The sequence below is a fragment of the Molothrus aeneus genome, chromosome 11, assembly GCF_037042795.1.
Source record: "Molothrus aeneus isolate 106 chromosome 11, BPBGC_Maene_1.0, whole genome shotgun sequence".
NCBI lineage: Eukaryota > Metazoa > Chordata > Aves > Passeriformes > Icteridae > Molothrus > Molothrus aeneus.
In genome coordinates this window covers 2,563,476-2,584,396 of record NC_089656.1, presented here as the reverse complement: position 1 = coordinate 2,584,396, position 20,921 = coordinate 2,563,476, and the positions used below count along the sequence as shown (strand labels likewise).

At 44.7% G+C, this 20,921-nt stretch overlaps 1 protein-coding gene across 2 annotated transcripts in view; it reads left to right on the top strand.

Moving 5' to 3' along the window:
- Window positions 1–20,921, top strand: part of KCTD15 (potassium channel tetramerization domain containing 15) — a 50,297-nt gene that overhangs the window by 2,277 nt on the left and 27,099 nt on the right. For both annotated transcript variants that reach the window (XM_066557140.1, XM_066557139.1), the window contains exon 2: window positions 3,859–4,034. In XM_066557140.1, coding sequence (XP_066413237.1) covers window positions 3,871–4,034 — 164 coding nt within the window. In that variant the 5' untranslated portion in view covers window positions 3,859–3,870. The remainder of the gene's footprint in view (window positions 1–3,858; window positions 4,035–20,921) is intronic.

The window sequence follows — 20,921 nt, the reverse complement described above, 5'->3', positions numbered from 1 at the left end:
GCTTTCATTGCACGTCTTAAATGTGCATGAAGGAATTAAACTGCACGAGTGAATAACAGCATTAGTTTCAATTAATTTTTATCCTGGCAACAATAAACTTTAGAAACAAAGCGCTTTTACATCCTTAATTAGTCTTGCTTCCCATCTGTAGTCTTTTAAGTGCCTGCTCCTTGATTTAACTTTGTCCCTCCTTCAGAGCCGCCTCCTTTTTTATTATTTTCCTTTTTTTTTCGTTCCCCCTTCCAGACTGCTGCCTGTTTCTTTCCTGCAACCTTTCACCTCCCTTGTCCCTATCTGTCTGCTCTGCTCTGTGCAGTTTATTTCTCCTGTATTTTCCCAACATCAACAGCAGTATTGGTTACCATGGCCCCAAGCTATGTGCAGAGGTGGGAAAGCTTCATCCGCCCAAAACTTCTTACACTTTTGAAGTCTTTCTTTTAGTAGGATCTGAAATGTATCATCTAGAGTGTGTATTAAATGAACAGTATTCCTGAAGGCTTTAGAGCAAGAAAGGCAACACCCTGGAAAATTCTGCAGTCTTTCAGCATTCTCTGCCCTAGGGTTATAGCCCTGGGCACGGAGCTGAATGGAGCTCTTACAACTGCCTTCTGTTTACCTTTTATGGTTAAAATAACAGCTTAGCAAAGAAGCAACTTCATGGAGAAACGATTCAGTGAAATCATCTCAAGCTGTAGCAGCATAGCTAGTTTAATCACCCCTAGAGAGCTGAACAACTGTGAGCACAATGGGACACAAAATCATTTTGTGTGTAAATGAGCATGGCATTGTGATTATTTCACTTTGCATGGGCAAATAGTTTTTACAAGCAGTTAGCTTAGGAAGGCAGAAAAAGATAAGCTGGCTCTGAAAGATCTTGGTGTGTAATGTTTGAAAAACTAAATATTCACATAATTTGGGAATCAGGCTCTATTGATTTTGCCTTCAGCAGGTTCCTGTGTTACTTATTAGAGCAGGGTTATTGCCTGTGCCACTAGTTGGGATGCTGTAGCCTGTTGTAGGCAACTAAAGAGCAAGGATTATTTTACATGGTTTAATAAATGAAGTTTGTTAGTGTTTCTGTGATATTTACCCTTAAGGTTTTAATTTTCTCATCCATATTAGAAAATATGTGCATAAAGACTTCCACTGGATAAATACATTTAGGATTTTGCTTCGTGCATAAAATAAGTACATTACTCAGTGTGATGAATTTTTGCTGTGTGTTACATTAAGAAGAGGAAGGAGTCATTAGAAATAGGGTTATGGTACCTTAAGAAACAGGGGGTATTTTTTTTTGGAGCAGTAGTGCTTAGCCGTTGTGCCTCTTGACAATTAGCTCATACAAAAAGGATTGAATTCCACAATTTTAATAAAAATCTAGGATTCATTTTTTATTATGAATCCTCTCCAGCCAGTGTTTTAATTCCCCTTCTCCTCCTCTCCCCCCAAAAGCCAGTGGCACCCTCAAGAAGTATGAAAAGCCATAAAAGTTTGAGAACTATTTTAGCTTTCCTGTGATTTTCTATAATTAAGTGTTTTTTCAACACATGCTCTAGCTGAGAAATGCCAAAAGCAGAGGATTGTTCAAAAGGTCCCTCCAGTGAATAGTATAAATTAAATATCTACTGTGTGAGTATGGCCTCACTGAGAATCTCAGTCTTTACAGATCAAGGAATTTACTGGTATACTAACATTAAACAAAATCCTAAGATAGCAGCAGTGTTTAAATATGCACAAATAGATTCATATCACTTGATCTTTAGCTATCTGTGCATATTTTAAAATTGATGTCTGTATTTCAAGACAAATGGTTAAATGTAAGACACATTTACAGAAGACTGGAAGTCCTTTGATTTCATTTGGAAATTGTAACAAGGGGTGCAGATGAGCCCTAATTAGACCCTTGTTTTGTGAAACTGCGTGAGATTTATTTCCAAGGCAGCCCTGTACCGTGCAAGGTCTGTACCTTTATCATTAGTGAGCGTGGTTGGGGTCTGAACAAAGACAGGGTTGACATTCAGCCTGGATCTTCTGACCCTTTCATTTAAGTGAAGGAGTAGAGACTGAACATGAGTTTACAGTGCTCTTTGGGAAGGAAAAAAACCAGCAACCTTTGTCTGTGTTGGCAGACAGATTAGTAAACACGCTGTTAAAATACTGCAGGTACTTACATACTGTGTTGGTTTTTAAGTTAGTTGTTTTATTTATGCTATATGACATATTTACTGACGGCTGGCCACAACAAGCTCTTGTGGGAAACAAGAAAGCAACATCTTGAGTCATGAAAGGATTCAGTCACTTTCCTTGAAGGTGGTGCTGTAGTGAAAATGTTAATGTCCAATTTTGCATCGGCTGACACAGGAGTCCTAGGACAGAGCTGGCATTTGCTTGGTGCTCAGTGCAGCTGTCCATCCAGCCTCTGAAGAGACAAGGATGTGGATCCACAATGGGGTGATGTATTCCTGGGCTCTAGATGCAGGAAATTCTTAGGAGCTAACCAAGATAAATACAGTGAATGGAGATGTTGTGATGACTTTGTGAAACTGTTCAGATTTGTTAAGATTTTTCAGTCCTGCTCTATAGCTTGGAAATGATTTTACAAAGAATGTTGCTGATTTGTGTTCATCAAGTGGTGTAGACGGGCATCTTGTGCAAAATACTGCTAAGAGAAAGGCAAGACCAGCTTTAGATTTGTAAGAAACATTGTCAAAGTAATGTGGGAGAAATAGAAATTCACTTTGCAATGCTGCATGTAAAGTGCTTGTCAGACGCAAGGAAGAGCCTGGGTGCTTGGTAGCATGCTTGAATTACAGAATACCAGGAAAATTAGATTATATTCAGAAATGTCTTCAGCTATAATGTTTTGCATATGTTGCTTTCCCCATAAGGGGGAGAATGGATGTACATTTTCTTAAACTTTTCTAGAAGGGTTTTTTTTTCCGTTTGACCTGTGTGCCGTCTGCACCGATTGAACTGCAATCAGCTTTGAGACACATGCTTTGTGCAGAATAAACTGTGCTTTTCTTAAGAGGATAATCGAGGAATTTTCTTTTGCTTGGTTGTCCTGCTCATTTTTAAGGCAGTTCAGTATTTTTAGCTTTGATTTTGCTGAAGATTTTTTTGATTCGGTTCAGTAATTTCACTAATTTTCCAATATTTTTAGGGCAGGAGACATTAGGTGGATTGTGGAATTTATGATTTCACGTGCTAGATTATTCAGTACTTTCTTGTCCTAAAAGCATGGGTCAGTTTATTTATCTTTCTGTTTTCACTGCTTCCAAGTATTAATTGCTTTCAGTTTGAAATCTTACTAGTTGTTTAGGTCTAATATTAAAGCTTAACTGAAAATTATCCATTTATTTCACAATTATTGAAAATAAGCCAGAAAATTGATCTTAGTTTTGAAGTGAAATTTACTACATGTATAAACTAAATGCCTTAGGTACTGAGGAAGTCACTAATTTAGAGGTGTCTTGTTACTGAGACAAACTTGCAAAAACCCCCTGAATCCCAATTCACAAATTGGTTATTCGTTTGTCAGGGGATATTTCACATCTAACACATAAGCCCACGACCTTTAATTAGAATTTTGCAGTTTGTTTTATGCCCCTTGAGGCTGACACCTTGAAAATTTTTTTCTTGATTTCTTATTGCTAATAAGCATCTTTCTCTTTCCCTCTGGTACTTAGAAGAAAATGATGCAAATACGCTTAATTACAGTGGTGGCAATAATTTGTTAGCCGACTATGTGATCAGGCAGATGGAAAAACGATCTGATTAGATCTGTGATCACACTGAAAAACAAGGTAACACAGTGCTACATTTAAGAGAAACTGTTCTTTTTGCCTCCCTGCTCAGGAGGGAAGAAGCATGTCCCGTCTGTCTCTGACACGCTCCCCGGTTTCTCCTCTGGCTGCTCAAGGAATTCCTCTCCCAGCTCAACTCACCAAGTCCAACGCTCCCGTGCACATCGATGTAGGAGGACACATGTACACCAGCAGCCTGGCTACCCTCACCAAGTACCCAGACTCCAGGTAAGAAACACCTTGGTGCTGGCAGCTCTCTGCTGCTGCTGCTCCCTGTGCACCTGCGAGGAATATCTCAGTGCAAAGTACATTTGTTATATATTCACCGCTTATGTATTATTCAGTTTCTGATTTATACAGGAACTTCACTGGGGTTCTGAAGAAAAAAAGGCCTGTACAATTAATATATTATTTAGAGAGTCTATTCATTTTCTCTCTCAACATCTTCTGCGCTCTGCCGATACATTTGAAGCACCTGTTGGTGTGCTGCCCTAGATTATTTCCAGCTGTAGCAGGAAACTTGTTTCTTTCAAGTTTGGGGGGAAAATGTGGCTTTTTCTTCCTCAAAGAGAGGGAATGGTTCTACTACTGTGGGACTAATGGATGCTGGTGTTGGCCAGCCAGAGTGCTGATCTCACTGGGAGCTGTGTGCCCCAGCAGTCAGCTCCTCTGGGCTGGCCCGCCCTGGCTGCTGCAGCTGCATTAAATTCCTGTGAGTTTCCATGTAGTGCCTTGTGCTGGACAGGTTGGTGACATGTCTGGCAAGATTTATGGAGATCTGGCCAGCATTATCTCAGGATAAACTCCAGATATGCCTAATTAGGAGTAGATGTGGCATGAGATTGTATTTGTGCGTGACATGGAGTGTCTGTTGTCTGCCTGGCTGCCAGTCCTGCAGGGTGCTGGGCACCACGGAGGGTGGGCACCCTGGGCAAGGTGCAAGGCACTGCTTTGTGAGGGGTGAAAGCCCAGACACTGAGAGGTGCCTGATTTTGATTTACAGTTCTATCCACTAAATCAGTTCAGGTTTTTATCGCTGGGGCTGCTCAGGGTGCAGAGGGTGAGTGTGAGGGTGAGTGCAGGGCAGGTGTGCTGTGCCTGGCCAATGTACCCACTGCACTCTTGGCTCCAAAGCAAGCCAAAGCCCAGATTTTGTTGCCAGAGGTTTTGCTACCTGCATGGCCAGTATTCCAAAAGAGAGAATTGTTTTTTTCTTTTTTTTGGTATGACAACCAGTGTAAAGAGCTAGTTTCATCTGAAGATTTTTCTTTTAAAAGAACTAAGGGGTTTTGCAGATTTGGCAGCTTCCCAAGCAATAAATGACATTTATGGAGACACCTTGAAATGCCTCTAATATCATAAAGCATATGGCTGTGATTTCATTCCAAGGAAAGGGAGCTGCTGAAATTCTCTATGGAAAAAAGCCCAATTATTAAAATATCTATATTTTATGGTCAGATCAAAACAATATGATTTTTGTGGACAGTATCTGTTTAATAATGTCTTTGTGGTACTACTTTAATCATAAAGAAGAAATCTGTTTAGTGAAGAGAGATTTATAATGCAGAAGCATACAAATGCTTCATAGTATTAAAAATACAGTGAAGATTCTGCAGTTGTAATAGAGTGACACATCTGTTTCCACATTTTAATATATTGCTGCTATTTTTAAAATATGCCACACATCAAACTTACTTAATAAAAGCTTCAGTTATAGAAGCTTTGGGAGAATATACATAAATTCACAGATTTTATTTCAAGAGAATACTGTACTGAACCAAAATTTTCTTTTTTCTGCTTGATAAGTAGCAAAAGCATATTTCTGCAGATTTTGAAAGTACAAAACTGACCAGAGCTTACATGCTGCCTGATGTTTTGCTGTGTACTGTCCTTTGTTTATATTGCTATGTTATCTCATAAGGTTTGGCTGCTTTTTCAGCTGCTCAAACCTATAGATGACATTATTTTTGTAGCAAAAGATAAACCTTCACCAGCAGCCCAAGTAGGACATCTTGCTCGATACATTATGAAACTGGGTGAAGGCTGTATCTTAATTTATTATCTTATTTTTATTTTTTAGTATTGTTGGTTTTTTCTGCAGTGCTGCATAGTAGACTTAGTTGTAAGCCCCTCACTGAGTCTGGCCTGCTGGCGTTCCTGGTTGAGACAAAATCCTTGAGTTATTCCCATGGGGATGGTTGGAGCTCCTGGTGCTGCTTCCCTGCCCTGCTATGGATTTTCCATATGGCACAGACTGGCTTTGCAGGGCTGGGAGAGGATTCCCAGATCACTCACGGGGCAGGAGGAGGGAGAAAGCTTTTCTGAGCAAAATATCTGGAAATAATGCCAGGGCACTGCTGGCTTGTGCCAGGGGTGTGACATGTGTGGCCACAGAGAGGCACGGCCACACTGATCCACGTGCAGAGCTGTCTGGGTTATTTTGGATAGGGTGTTAAATTCTTGACTTTAAAAGCTTCGAATCCAAGAGATCACACAAATCTCTAGATTGTATTTCAGCAAAAGATAAAAGTGCTGAAATGCTTTGCAAAATCTTAGCTGCAGTCACATAAAACAATTTGTGCTCACTGAAACTGAAAACTGTGAGAATAAACTTCCTTTTAATTTGTTTTACAATTTCTGTTGCTTTCTCTGTGCTCTCAGATTGCAAAGAGCTTTTAGCTTGTGGGCTGCTTAGCATATACTGTACTTGGATTTTTAAGGATACATGGATTGTGTATAAACAGGTGTGCATACACAGAAACAGCACATACTGATGGAAAAATCAATCACCAAGTTGTGTTGGAACTTCCTCAATATTTTGGGGAGGTCCTGAGCAAACTCAGCTCGTGCTGAGTTCAGTGAGAGGGAGGAGCTGCCCAGGTCAGGAGCAGTGCAGGTGTGAGCAGCTCCTGCCCCAGCTGTGCTGCAGTCCCCTCTGCTGTGGCACAAGGGACACAAGGGACACAAGGGACACAAGGGACACCTGGCAGCAGCTGCTGCATTTCCTGTGTGCTCTGAGAGCAGGGACTGGGCTCTGCCCACCCCCGTGCGTGTGCCTGGCTCTGCCAAGGGGAGGAAAAGGACCATACTGGGGAAACCTCACTCAGCTTCGTGGATGGCTGTTAGTGTGAGGCCAGAGGCCAAATCTTGCATTTCAGAGATCCCAGAGTTGTTTCAGAGCAACCTTGAGCAAGTCTTTGATGTTGTTTGTATTAGTGCAGCTGCTGTGATCGGGGCATTTGTTCATTGATGAAATTTGCATAAGTAAAGGGTGCCAGATTAGGCATTAAAGGGGGTAGATGTTCTCTTTCCCGGAAATTTTTATGGCCCACAGAAAAATTCTCTTAAGAGGAGAAAGCTTGAGCAGGCACAAGTGGTGTGACAAAGGAGAAGACGGTTAAAGAGCCTCAAAGTGGTTTCTGAACCACTCACACTCACCCACTACTCTTGCACACCTTTCCGGTTGGCTTTTTGAATTAAACCACACACAAGAAAAAAAAGCTGGCCTTTCAGAGAGTGAAATGCAAGGGAAATGAGAAACATAAAAAGAAATTGTGATCAACAACAGCATAATGATGGTGGTCTCAGAAATTACCTCACAAATAATATTGTTGTCATTCCCACAGCCTGTACCTACTTGAGGCCACTTTCCATGCATGCCCAAAACTGTCATTAAAGTTGACAAGCTTTGAAGGTGCAAGGAGGATGATGTTGTCTTACCTGGATCTGAGGCTCAATTTCAGTAGTTTGTTTTCAGCAAATTCTCCTACTTAAACTCACAGTTCTTGTAGTTCTGACTTGCAGGTAAAAAAAAAACAAACCCAAACCAACCAACCAAAAAAACTCTGTTGAATTCTAGTGACTCTTACCATCAGTACCTTTTTTCTACAATAATTGGCTGCATAGAGAAAATATTCATCTTTGTAGCATTGGCTCTGGAAATTTCATTCCTGTTTTCACCCAGAGGACCTCTAAAGCAGCCCCTTCACACATTGACACTTGCATGTGGATTTATATGACAGATTGTAAAGGCTGCAAAACCTCTAGCACATCTCCAAAGTGAGTTGCAAATTGTATTTATCCAATGGACTGAGATAATTTTTACATTTAGGAAACAAACCTGGCCCAAAAGTTCATTCCTTAGGTGCAGTGAGGAATCCCCAAAGGCATTGCTGGATCCCCAGTGTTATTCCCACTGAACTCTGGCAGGCATCTCACTGACTGCAAGCAGAAAAGAGGCAGAAGCTCCAAATCCCTGTAGACCACAGCAGGCCCCAGCTTCTTGATTTCACTGGAAATTTTGATACCACTTTGAATTTTTTTAGAAAGCAGAAGAAGATTTTTTGTCAGAAGCCTGTCCTATTCACAGTCCTGAACAGAGTTTTTATCTCAGGGAATTCCTGTGAACTCTCTCTGAGCTGTGCTGCTCTACAAGGTAAATGTATTTACCTTCCATTGTTGGATAGTTTGTGTATAATCCTGTGTTTAGGATACTCCCATGTGCTATAAAGCTGATGTTTTCTGTGGCATCATTTATGGCAAAGGGGGGCAGCAATGATTTCTGTGGCAGTGCCACTGTCCAGGTGGGAGCAGTGAGGGTGCAGAGAGCCCAGAGAGCCTCCCCTGGGGGTTTGGGAGCTCTGCTGGAGGTTGGAGCTCCTAAAACCATAATACACTTTTTATACCCTTTTTATTTCTCCATTAAATTTATAATTTATTTATATATTTATTTTATGGGCCACATCATTTATTTAAACTTAATTTAAACTTTCTTTAAATTGAACTTAGACAAGCATATTTAAACATCAAGGATATACTTGTTAAAGTACATGTACACATATAGAGTGTATATCATATATATATATATATATATTACCAAAATATGCTCAAGAAAACTTAAAGGTAACATTACTGACACTGAATAAAAATTGATCTTAATAAAAATAGAATAAAACATGAAATCTTAAAATGAATAAGAATTAGACCTGACCTTGCATAAACTTAAGAAATCAATCTTAATAGAAAAATGCTCTTAATTAAATCGATGGAATAAGAAAACATAACATTACAATGAAAATAACACCATGATGAATTCAAATCTTTAGCTTTCCAGGGCTGGAATCTTTAGCCCAGGGCAGCTGAGCAGGGCAGCACAGTGCCCCTCCTGATCCCAGCTCCTGGGCCCTGGGCTCTGCCTCCCACATCTGGAGCTGTGCCCTCCAAGGAGAACCAGCAGGTTTTATTATTTGGTTCAGGAACTAGTGACCTCTCTACAAGGCAGTAGTTTTCCAGGCATATCCTTTCCTCTAAACCCATGGACTTTTTTGGTGATTTCCAAGGAGTCCCCTAAAGCATGTGTCTGCTCTGAATGTTTCTTGTCAAACACATTGTTGTTTTTCTGACCCCCCTGAGACAAGCTCTCCTACCAAGTGACCTGACTCCAGGTGCTCTCCAGGTGTCTTTGGGCTTTAATTCAGCTGCCTTTTCCTCCAGCACCTCCATCTCTCTGCTTGTTGGAGCTCAGCACTGACACTTGAGAGCTGCTTCTCCCCCCTCCTCTGCAGCCTGGGCTGAGTTCAGGGGAATTCCCTGCTCCAGGTTTGAGGACCCCTCTGTTTTGAGGATTCCTGACCCTGTACAGCTGGATGCAGTGCTTGCACAGCTCAGACACACCTCCTGAGATCTACCAGACAGGTTTCCACATCATCCTTTACATGAAGGGCTCTGTACTGGGCCCCACTCTGCCCTTCTTGGGAGGGAGCAGGGAAATTCTTAATTTGGATATATTTAGGATATATAATTCTCTGGATTTACCAGAGCTGAGAACATCTCATACATCTTGCTCACGTATTCACTGTCAGTCTTATAATAATTTATTTGCTAATTTTCCATCAAATCTGTGTATTACTGAGGTTATTGCCTGAAGACAACGTGCAATTAGCAAATTTTGTCACTTACCCCATGCTGGCAGTTAGGGTGTAAACCAGTGATTAAACAAGGCCTCTGCTCAAGACAGGTTAAGTGGGGTGAAGGCCAGATGTGTTCTGAGCAGGGAGTGTTGGTGGCTGGGAGAGCTCAGCACAGCTCAGGGAAGGATCCCCACTGGAGCAGTGTGGGACAGCCCAGGCTCCTGCCATGTTGGGGAAGATGGAACAGGAAAGCCTTATCAATATGATTGTCTGGCAAAAGATTTTGAGAATACAGGAACTATAAGTGAGATTGAAATGAAAGCAAGCTTTGAGATCCCTCAGTTACTGAACAACTGGAAAACAATGGTGTGGCCAGTTGAAGGTGATCCCCTTTTGATGGAACAACACCCTCTGCTTGCAGACAGGCCCAAGGGTCAGAGCAGACCCTGCCAGCTTGGCAGAAGGGGCCCAAAGAGGAGTTTTTAGGGTTTAAAGTGTAACACAGTGTGGTAATGTAGTGATTCTTATAGGCTGTATGGAAATGCTATAGGATTTGTATCTTGTACTAGATTGGTTTGTGAGAATCAGAATATTCAACACAGAAGAAGATTTATTGTATTGGAACAGGAACCTCGCTCTCTTACCTTTTTTACTCCCTTACTCTCTCACCCTCTCATCCTCACTCCCCCTCTCTTCTCTCAGTCCTGCTCTGAGCTGTGCCTGGCAGCTCCCAGCAGGGCCCTGCCCCCAGGCCCTTTGCAATAAACCCCAAGTTCCTGACCTGGCTGCAGAGATCTCTCGTGTCCGTCTGTCCTGACCCTCCCACCCCTGACACTCCTACACTGCCATCCCCGTGCTGCTGCATCCCTGCAGCCCCATCCATCCTCCCTCAGGTGTCCCCAGGTGTCTCTGTGCCACTGTCACTCAGTGCTGCTGCACCCCTGCAGCCCCATCCAACCCCTCAGGTGTCTCTGTGCCGCTGTCACTCTGTGTCACTGTCCCTCCATGCTGCCCTGCAGTCCCCTCCATCCCCCCTCAGGTGTCCCCAGGTGTCTCTGTGCCACTGTCACTCAGTGCTGCTCACACACCCCACAGCTGTGCGGTGTCCGGTCCCTCTCCAGTCCCTCCTCACCCCCCAGGTTTTTCAGGCACAGGGAAGGGCACAAGGGCACATTTCAGCCTCTGTGAGGCACCTCTGTCCCCCAGGCCAGCTGTGCAGTGCCCTGGTTGTGGGGTGACCCCCAAAGGCAGCTCCGGAGCCAGCCCCAGCACCCCACATTGCAGCACATGCCTGCACGTCAGCTGCACACAAAGCTCATTCATTTTAATGGCTATTGTCACCTCAGCTCAGGCACAGCCCCTGAAGAGGCAGGAGCAGGAATTTGCCCTGCACTTCAGGAGAGCTCTGAGGGGCAGGTTCTGCCATGCCAGCCCAGCGTGGCAGCTCTGCAGTGAGGGCTGAGCCTGCCAGGCTCCCCAGGGCTCTGCCTCTGCCAGCAGCTGGCTGGGTGCTGCACAGGAGAGCAAGTAAAGCAGCCAAAACCCAGAGGTTTTGGTAATGTGCAGTGCTTCTTCTGAATTAACATATGAATTCTTATAGAGATTAAGGTTTTGGTTATATGCAGTACTTCTTCTGAATTAACATATGAATTCCTACAGAGATTAACATAGTTTTTGGATTCATATCATGCACTTGAGATTCAGAGATACATCTTTGGAGTTTTTCTTATCTGGTCATTGAGCAGCTAGCTGTGTCTCTGGTTTCTAAGGGAGCTTTGACCAGCAGAACCCATAAGATAAAAACCCAGAGGAGGGCCTTTCCCCCTCTCATCCTCTGTTTGCCCCCAGTCTGCCTGTGGATGTTGTACTTATTAAAGCAGGACTTGGAGCAAGCACAGGGTCTCCCTTTGCCAGTCTGCTTTATCAGGGGTGGAAGCTGAACCTGTCTGTCCCCATCTGCAGAGGCAGCTCCTTACAGGTGCTGCATGGCCAAGGTCACACAAGTCCTTGCAGCACTTTGATAAGCTCTGGGAAAGGTGTGAATTGTTTGTTCCTACAGGCCTCGTGTCCTAAGGCAGTGTGTGTTGCTGCTTGGACACATCCCCCTGAGCAGGGGGAGGACTGACCAGAGCAGCTACAGCTTGAGCTGCACCCATTTCAGGTGCCAGAGGAGGAGTACATGGCTTGGTCTCTATGGAAAATAAAAATAATCTGTGATAGGGATGTATTTACAGCTGGGAATGGTGTTTGGGACCCTGTCTGTGTCTGTCACTGGCTGGACAGAGCCCTGGATGCAGTGTCTGTCAGAGCCATGGAGGAAGCACACATGTGGCAGCAGATTTCCACATGTTCCCTCTGCTGTTGCACAGCTGGAGCAGTAGCTTTGGTGGTAAAGGAGGATAATCCCTGTAACCCTAACCCTGCATCCCATTGATTAGGGAGGTGGGAAGGAAGGAATTTATATGGAAACTGATTCTTCAGTGCTGTTTGTGTGCACATCTCCAGGATCTCCTATGAACTGGCAGGTGGGGAGCCCCAGCAGAGCTGAGCTGTCACAGAGGTGGTCACTCCTTCCTGGCCTTGCTAAACACTGCCCTGCCCAGCACAGGCACAGCCTGAACCCACAGCTCAGGAGAGGAAAGCAGAGTTTAGCCCTTGGGAATGCAAATCTCACTGCAGTTGGGTGCCGAGATTGGGTCCTGTTGATGAATTAATTATTTGTGTGTTTACTTGGAAAAGTTGAAATGTCCAAGAAGACACTGCCTGGCTGGTCTCTTATGAACATTTTTTCAGGAATTATTTTATTTTTTCTCTTTACATTTGCAGCCTGGGTTGTGCAGAGATATAAGTGGATATTACAGTGACTAGGAAGGGGCAGACTGAGCTCTTTCTGGGGAGGAGCAGATAGCAAATCAACACACAGATGACAGAGAAATACCATGGTTTTGGTGCTGGGCCTGGCACAGGTTTAAAACCCCTGAATTTGAGAAAATTGCAGAGTCCTCCCCAGATAGCAGCTTCTTGCCTCAGCTGGTGAGAAGGACAGGCCTGCCATGCAGCTGGTGCAGCCAGGCTGGGGCAGGAGGGATGGCACTTGTGCCCACTGAGGGCAGTCCAAAAGATGAACATTGAATGTTCATGTCCAGCATCTTTGGTGCAAACCCCAGCTGACCTTGCCTTGTTCTCTGCTCTTCCCTCTCATGTTCTTGTCACGACCTGTCCTTATGAATGGGTTTTGTGATGGTTCGTGGGTTTGATCTCAGGGTGCAAAAAGAACCAACACGGTGCGAGGGGGTTTGCAATGATAATCGAAACAAATGCACCTTTATTGAATGACCACAGCAAAATGCAATAGAGGGATTAAGGGAGAGAAAAAGATAGAGGAAGAGAGAGAAAAGAGAGAGAGAGAGGGGGATAGAGCTACCAAACATAGAGATGAAGTCCTTTGGTCCAGTCGAGGATCCGCCTGTTACGTTGGGGATCTCAAAATCTCTGGCTAACTGAGAGGTTTTTATTATGATAATTCCATTGAAAATTGTGAGGAGGGGGAAACAGATACAATAAGGAATAGATGTAACAGGTAGTCCATGTTCTCAGCATTAACGAGAGCCATTGTGTTCTTGGTCCAGCGGTCACAATCTGCAGGCAAACATCTCACTCTGGTCAGCTTGCCTCCCCCACACAGCTGCCCCGGGCTGGGGGCTTCAGTCCCAGTCCTTGGAAGGAGCAGAGGGGCCTTTTCACATGGGGGTTTCATGTCTCAGTCCTTGGGAGGAGCAGAGGGGCCTTTTCACACGGGGGTTCCGTGTCTCAGTCCTTGGGAGGAGCAGAGGGGCCTTTTCACATGGGGGTTTCGTGTCCCAGTCCTTGGAAGGAGCAGAGGAACCTTTTCACATGGGGGTTCCATGTCTCAGTCCTTGGGAGGAGCAGAGGGGCCTTTTCACACGGGGGTTTCATGTCTCAGTCCTTGGGAGGAGCAGAGGGGCCTTTTCACACGGGGGTTCCGTGTCTCAGTCCTTGGGAGGAGCAGAGGGGCCTTTTCACACGGGGGTTCCATGTCTCACTCCTTGATGGAGAGGCTCCTCACATCTCAGTCTGTCAGTCATGGTGGTTGTAAAACAGGTGAGGGTCTGCTGTGGGGACCACCCAGAACTCAGGAGAATCCAGCCAGGCTGAGATGTGGGACAGCTCCCAGGGCTGTTGTTGCACAAAGGGCACGGTGCCCCTTCTTTGGGCTCAGTGTGGCACACAGCAAACAACACCTGTGAAAACAGTAGCTTAGCAATGCTCTCAGCTCTTGGGCCTGTGGCCTGTGTAACTTCCTCCTACAGAGAAGACAGGGGGGGTCTTCTCTTCAGTGGTCCCCAAATGATGATTGTGAGGCAGATGAGGGAAAATCGGGACAGACTCTCACAGTTCTGCAATGATAACATGGCTGTAGCCGAGTTACACTTACCACATCAGTAATTCCCACCCTTCCTGCTTACAACAGGTTGAAAGCTAGTCTGGTTTACTAAAAAATCAAAGAGAAACCAGCAGACAAGGATACCAAAATTTCAACTTTTTTCTTTTTCATTTAGCATTCTGTATTTATCTCACTTTCTTGTTGGTCAAGTTTGGTTTGTCATTTCTTTTGTTGTTACTTCTGCTCACCACTTACCTGACAGGGCACTTTGGTACCAGCAGCATAATTTAAGTATTTTCCAGCAGTCAGTTTCAGGATGGTAGGAGGGAAAGCACTAGCACAGCAGTGCATTTTGAGAGACCACTTCCACAGGATGCTGGACTGGAAAGTAACTATCTCTTCCTTTTAGTTGCTGCAAGTGGAGGCTCTTTCCTGCTCAACAGTGTGGTGTTAAGTACTGTAAAGATGCTGTACTGTGAAATGCAGCATCTTTACATTTAAGACAAAGGGGGATCTCCTTTATTGATTGCTGCTTGGTGTGCTGTGCAGGCAGCTCCCCCATGGCAGGCAGAGGAGCTGTGTGAAGAGGCAGGTTCAGCAAAATCATGTCCCCAGGTCAGAGCTCACCACAGCACCACTGGAGCTGCTGGGGCTTTACCCCTTCCCAGCTGCTTCTGAGCACACAGCACTGCTGTTTGTCTTTTGATTCATAAACTTTTGATTTATGGAGACCCTGCAATGGCAAGCAGACCTAGTCTGCTTAGGGGGATATTTCATGAACTACTTAGGAAGTTTATAAAACAGACTCCCTAGATTATGGAGCAAGGGGGTATCTGTTTTGTAAGGAACATGTTATGAAATGAATTTGTCTCTAGGCCTAACTTAATTATTTTAATGATCCCACTGGTGGTTGTCGAAGGTGTCTTTCTGTGTGCATATTGTGACCTACATGCTTGTGATCATTTGTGAAATCTAAAGATTTAAAAATACATTGGACCTTTTTTACTTCCTTGCCTCCTTCCACTAAAATAAATGGAGGTGGTTTGGATATTGGTGTGTTGGGTCATGTCTCTCTTCCAGTGAAGTCAATGAGAGTTTTACTGTAAGCTTAAATGAAAACAAGCCCTATTGTTCTAGAAAATGAGCCTAATAATGGATCTGGCCAAAATAATCCTTGTCCTCTGTGGGGTTACACCAGGGCTGGAGCTGGTGCTGTGTGGTGAGGAGTTCCAGAACCTGGGCACTGCACTCAGGAGCTGCTGCTGGGTGCCCACAGTGCTCTGGGGTGTAAAACCAACAGCCAGGTGAGCACAAGGTGTCCTGCCCTTCCAGGTGCATGCACAAACCCTTCCTGGCCTTCCTAAAGATGTGACTCTGCTAGTTTTGAAGGAGATCCATTAAATTTGTGTCTGTGTAACTGAAATCCAAATTAATCTATTCAGGGGTTAATGAAATCCTGAAGAACAAAGTGCATTTTTAAATAGAAGAAATATGCAGGCATGCAAACACAGATTCAGATGTGAGAGCAGAAGGGAAGCTGGATCTCTGGAGCACAGAGCAACAAGCTGGTGTGGAGGATGCAGGCAGGAGCTGGTGCAGGCTGTGCCCTGTGCTGCTGTCACCCCCATGAGCTCTGCTAAGTTTTGTAATGTGAGATGTAATAAATTGATGAGCAATGCAGCTAGGCCTTGCAGTACCTCAGCTTGTTCCCTTGTGCTGTCCTGACATTGAATGCATGATCTGATGGCAGGGACAGGCATTGTCAGTCACTCTCATGGCTGCTGTCACTGCCCTGATACAGAATTACACCAGGCTGGTGCCTTTCCTAATCTGAATTTACAGCTGGGAGAAGCTGCAGAGCTGGAATTAAACTCCAGAGTTATAAACTCACTTCTCCATGCTCTGTCCACCAAACTCCCTACTCCTTCATCTCAGCTGCTGTGATCAGCATGTACTTCATTCTTTTGATGCTTAGAAATGAAATGACATCTGTAAAAACTTTACAGGTGTTTGTTTTTACCTGACTTGCTCTCACTGGAAACTCAGCCAGGCAGGACAGCTCTGAGCTTCACAGTTGTGCTTGGTTGTGTTCCTCCCTGATGCAGCAGGACAGAGCTGGGCAGAGGAGTGTGCTGTTCACCTGTGCTGTGTTGAATTGTGTTCAAAGGCCAAAATTGCTGCTTTTTACCTGCTGATGGTCACATAAAGCAAAACCTGGGAGAGTCCTGCACGTGGCTGCTGGGGGTTACTGTGCAGCAACTTCTGGTGGAATTTTGCACCTTCCTTTGCACCATTCCTCGTGGTCAGACCCAGAAGGGATCAGCTGGTGAGCTCTGGTGGAAGCTGAGCTTTGCACCATGAGGCACTGAGGGAAGGGCACAGGGCAGGCTCCTGCCTCTGCTCCCTCCTGATGGAGTGCAGCTGCTGCTGGTGCTGCAGGTAATCCATTTAGATCTGGAACCACTTTGGCAGCAGCAAATCTCTCTTGAGAAAGTGGACAATGAAAACCAGGGACTCTCTTTAACCTCTTTGGTGTCATACTGTGTTAGGCCAAGGATTTGTACCGGTGCAATTCACACCAAGGGCTGCAGCTTTGGCACTTGGGGAATGCAGACTGAGCTCTGCCCCTGCCAAACCCACCATGGGCACAGTGGGGTAGGGGAGCTCCATGGGAACCAGCACATGAGAGTGGAAAAACTGGGTCCTCTGCTTGTGCCAGGGCTCTCTTGGAGGGAATGAGGGCTGAATTTTGGCCAGTAGTACATAAGATTGGTGCTGAATGAGGAAAAAAGTTCAATGACTGCTTTTTAGTCTTGTGGAAGGGGGATAATAAGGCTTGGAGTTAATACCAGTTTCAAACATATTTCTTCTTTGTTTCACAGTTTTATTCTGTTTGCAGGCATGAGGGTTAAAGTGGGGGCCTGCTTCTGCTTCCAGTTAAATCAGAGGATGGTTTGGCCTTGACTTCACTGGAATCAGAATCAAACCCATGACCAGAGTGTTGTATTTAAGAATGAGTCTCTCACAGTCACATAAGAAACTCAGGTTCAGCTTTCAGTAGCTCATCAGAACTCAACAGTGAACAGTTACTTATTATTTTAAAGTTTTTGATGAGCTCAGTTTTGCAGGGGAGGTGTCCTCTGTGCAGCAGGTGTATGGCTGTCTCCTCCTGGGTGTGGGTTCCTGTAGCCCCCAGGCAGGGGCTCCTTTTTTTGGGAATGTGGCTGTGGTGTGGGCTCCTCCCAGCAGACATGGTGGTGCTGCTGTTGCCTCCTGTCTGTCCCTGCTCTCCAGCTGCAGGAATGAAAAACCTGCTGGAAATTCCTCTGTGTTTCTGCTCATGTGCCAATGGCTCAGGCTCAGCAGCAAAAAACTTACACAAAAAATCCTCCTGCTTGGTGTGGCTCTGTGGGCCTTGGGGATTGTTTTCCCTCCAAAATAGCTTTTTAACAAATTGTTCTTGATGTCTTCAGTTTTTTTAAATGAACTCTAGGAAAAATACATTGGTTACAGCTTAATCAAAAGTTAGAATAAACAAGAGAATAAACATTATTCATTCATCATTTGAAGTGTGATAACAAAATATGGGTAGAGAGAGCTGGATGCAACTTCCCAATCACACACATGCCTGGAGAGAAGCAGGAGCAGTGTCCTGTGAGCCCTGCAGTGCCTGCTCCAGAGCAGGGGCTGCTGTCAGCTGTGCTGGAGTGGGCAGCACTCTACTGCAGCACCGTCACACCCTGGCACTGGGCAAAATCTGTGACTCTTTCTGTCCTCAGCTCAGGGGAGCTCACAAGGATGGGCTGCAGGAAAAGCAAATGGAGCAAGAATGTCAGACAGGCTGGGTCCTTTCCAAATTATTCTCAACAGCAGGAGAGCTGCACCAGTTTAGTGGAACAAGGAAATGTCCAAGCACAGGGGCAGAAAGATGATTTATCAGTGCCCAGAGAGACTGGAATCATTCCTGTTCACAGCCCTGGGATGTCCCAGCAGCACAGGCCAGTGTGGGCACCAGGGCCATGGGCTGTCCCTGCTCTGCCCAGGTGATGCAGGGTCCTGGGTCTGGGAACTGTCTCCTGTGAGTCTGGAAATAAAGGAGATAATCAGAGGAAAACATGCTCAGGTTTTTGTCTGGGATCAGGAGTGAAGGTCTGTGACTGCAGCAGGCTGGACACTGTGTGAGCAGTGTGTACCAGAGTCAGTGTGTCACCTTTTGGGTGTCACCATTTCTGCTCTGTAAAAGGTTGTGAAGCCCTTGAGTCAATGGCATCCCTCTTTCTCCTGCTGGAAGGTCCTGGTTTCGCAGCACCCACACATGCAAAAGATGAGGAGGGCCAGACTCACACCCTGAAAGGGAAATGAGCTCCATTTGAAATTTTCCCTGCCTTCACTGAGTCTCAGTGGGAGTTTCACTCTTGACTTTAACAAGCAGGATTTAGCCCATTTATATTATAATAAAACCAGTGTCTGCATGTCCTCAACCTCCCAGCGTGCCCAGCTCTACTGGGCTGTTGGTCATGGCAGCAATGTCCAGATTTAGTCAGCTTGAAAATCTCAGTGAAATACTGAATTATCCTCCACTGGAAGTTACAGAAAGAAGGAGAGCAGCAAGAGAGAGCTGGTGTTTGGTGAGCCCTGCCCTCATCAGGGCTCTATGATTAGGGGAAAGGGATGGTTAAAGGAATAGCAAGAAAAGACTTGTACAGGCAGGAATGTTTTATTTTAAATTTGTATCTTCTCATGTATTAACAACTTCATTTTCTTGAGTGCCTGCAACTCCCACAGAGTTTGAGCTGCAATGCAGTTCTTGCAGGATTGGGACCTTTGCAAAACTAAGATGCCAGTTTTGAATTTTGGTTTAAATGAAAGAATTTTTGTTCTGAGTTTATTTTCCTGACCAATATTTAGTGTAAATTATGTGTTGAGAAAACGTGAGAGGCCCAGAATCCCCACAGGCCTCAAATCAGAGCTGCAGGAGCAATGGCATAATAGAGGATACAATATAAATTTATATTTATGTTTTTAATCTTCCCGAACTATTTAGGCAAAAGTTTAATTAGAATGAAGTAAAAGGCACTAGGAGAGAAAAAATAACCTATATATAGCATATAACAGAATGTTATACTGGAAAAAATCAGTAGCACCAGAAATCCAGCTTACATTCTTCTTTAACTTCAAGCGTAAGTCCACAATTTAAAATAAAGAGAGGAATTCCCAGGCAGATGGATATTACCTGCAGTGCAGTTGCTGGATCTCAGAGTATTTCATTGAAAGAATACTCAGCTCCTACCCTGAACACGTCCTGTGTTTCGAAGGCTCACATTATTTGGTGATTTCATTGAAAACACGCAAGCCAGCCAGGCTGCTGTCACTGTCCCCAGAGAGCTGGTGCCTGTTAGGGGCAGGGTGGCAGAGCTGGCCTGGCCTGCCCTGCAGTGACAGCAGCTCTGTGGGGCTGGGATGCCCTGGCTGCTCACACTGACGTGCTCAGAGCCCTGCTCTGGCCAGGGGCACCCCAGAGCAGCTCAAACAGACAAACCCTGGGAACTGGAGGCTTAAGCATCATAAATCATGGGAGGCTCTTTGTCCCTGTCCCTGGTGCCAAAGGTGAACGAGCCATGTCAGTGGCAGGTAGGGAACCTGTAATGAAGAAATGCCAATTGTTCCTGTATCTGAAAGTTAGGTTTTTTCCCTTGCTGAGCACAGCAAATATTTCCATCACTGCTGAGTTAAACAGGTGTGGTGGGATGCTGATGTGTGTGTAGGAAAAAGTCTCTGTCCTGTGTGTGTATCTGCTTCCTTTACCTGAGGATGTAGGCATGTGCCAAATTAAATTAAAGGATTTGTGATACAGCAATTCATGTACTAGAAACGTTTGTTTAGTGAAGTATTTTCATAGCTGTTAACACTAAAATAGACAAACTCTTGAATAAGGCAAGCTGTAGTCATCAGCCTGAGGAAGGGCTGTGTGCTGCCCCACTCTGCTCCTGCTGGGCACCCACAGGACATGAGAGAAACTGGGGAGGAGAGGCCAGGCTGGGGGCCTGATCCCACCAGCAGGCCAAGGGCTCGGGGTTAATACCCCTGGAAACCTGGGGAGAATGAAGAGTTTATGGCAATCTCAATTCCCTGGTATTTGGTCTGCTCGTGGCAATGGTCTGAGCCCTGCTCCTGTTGGGATGTGGCTGAAGGGATACAGGCCCAGAGTGGCTCCTGACTACCAAGAGAATTTGTTCATTCAGGAAAAGACACAAACTTCTCTGCCTGGGATAATGTTTCCACTTCCTTGTCTCACCTGCTAATTTATGTCATTGATACTGTTTCTACAAGTTAAGGGATAAGTGTGGTGCAACAGACTATGAATGCACACACATTTCCAGGAAGTTATATATCAAAGTCATCTGCTAAAGTGTCTTAACTGTGCAGATAGGCTGTAAACAACAAGCATCTCTCACCCTTACCATGAATTCTTTGTGGTATTTCTAAAATAATAGGTAATTTCCACTTCAGTGGATTTTATTACCTGTTGCTCCAGTGGACTTTAATTGATAGCAACAGTGAACAGAAAACAGAATTGTCCATGGCTTTGTTTAAACTACAAAATCCATTCTATACCTAATTTTGCTTTTTTAGTGGTGGCATAGAAGAAGAAAGAAAATCCTCCCAGAGCTTCCTAAGAATGATTCTGCATGGCAGATTATAATGTTCTTTATGGATTATTGACTTTTAAAAATACATGTTGATGCTATATAGACTAGCTCTGATCTGTAACAAAAATAGATATCATAGCCTGAACAGCAA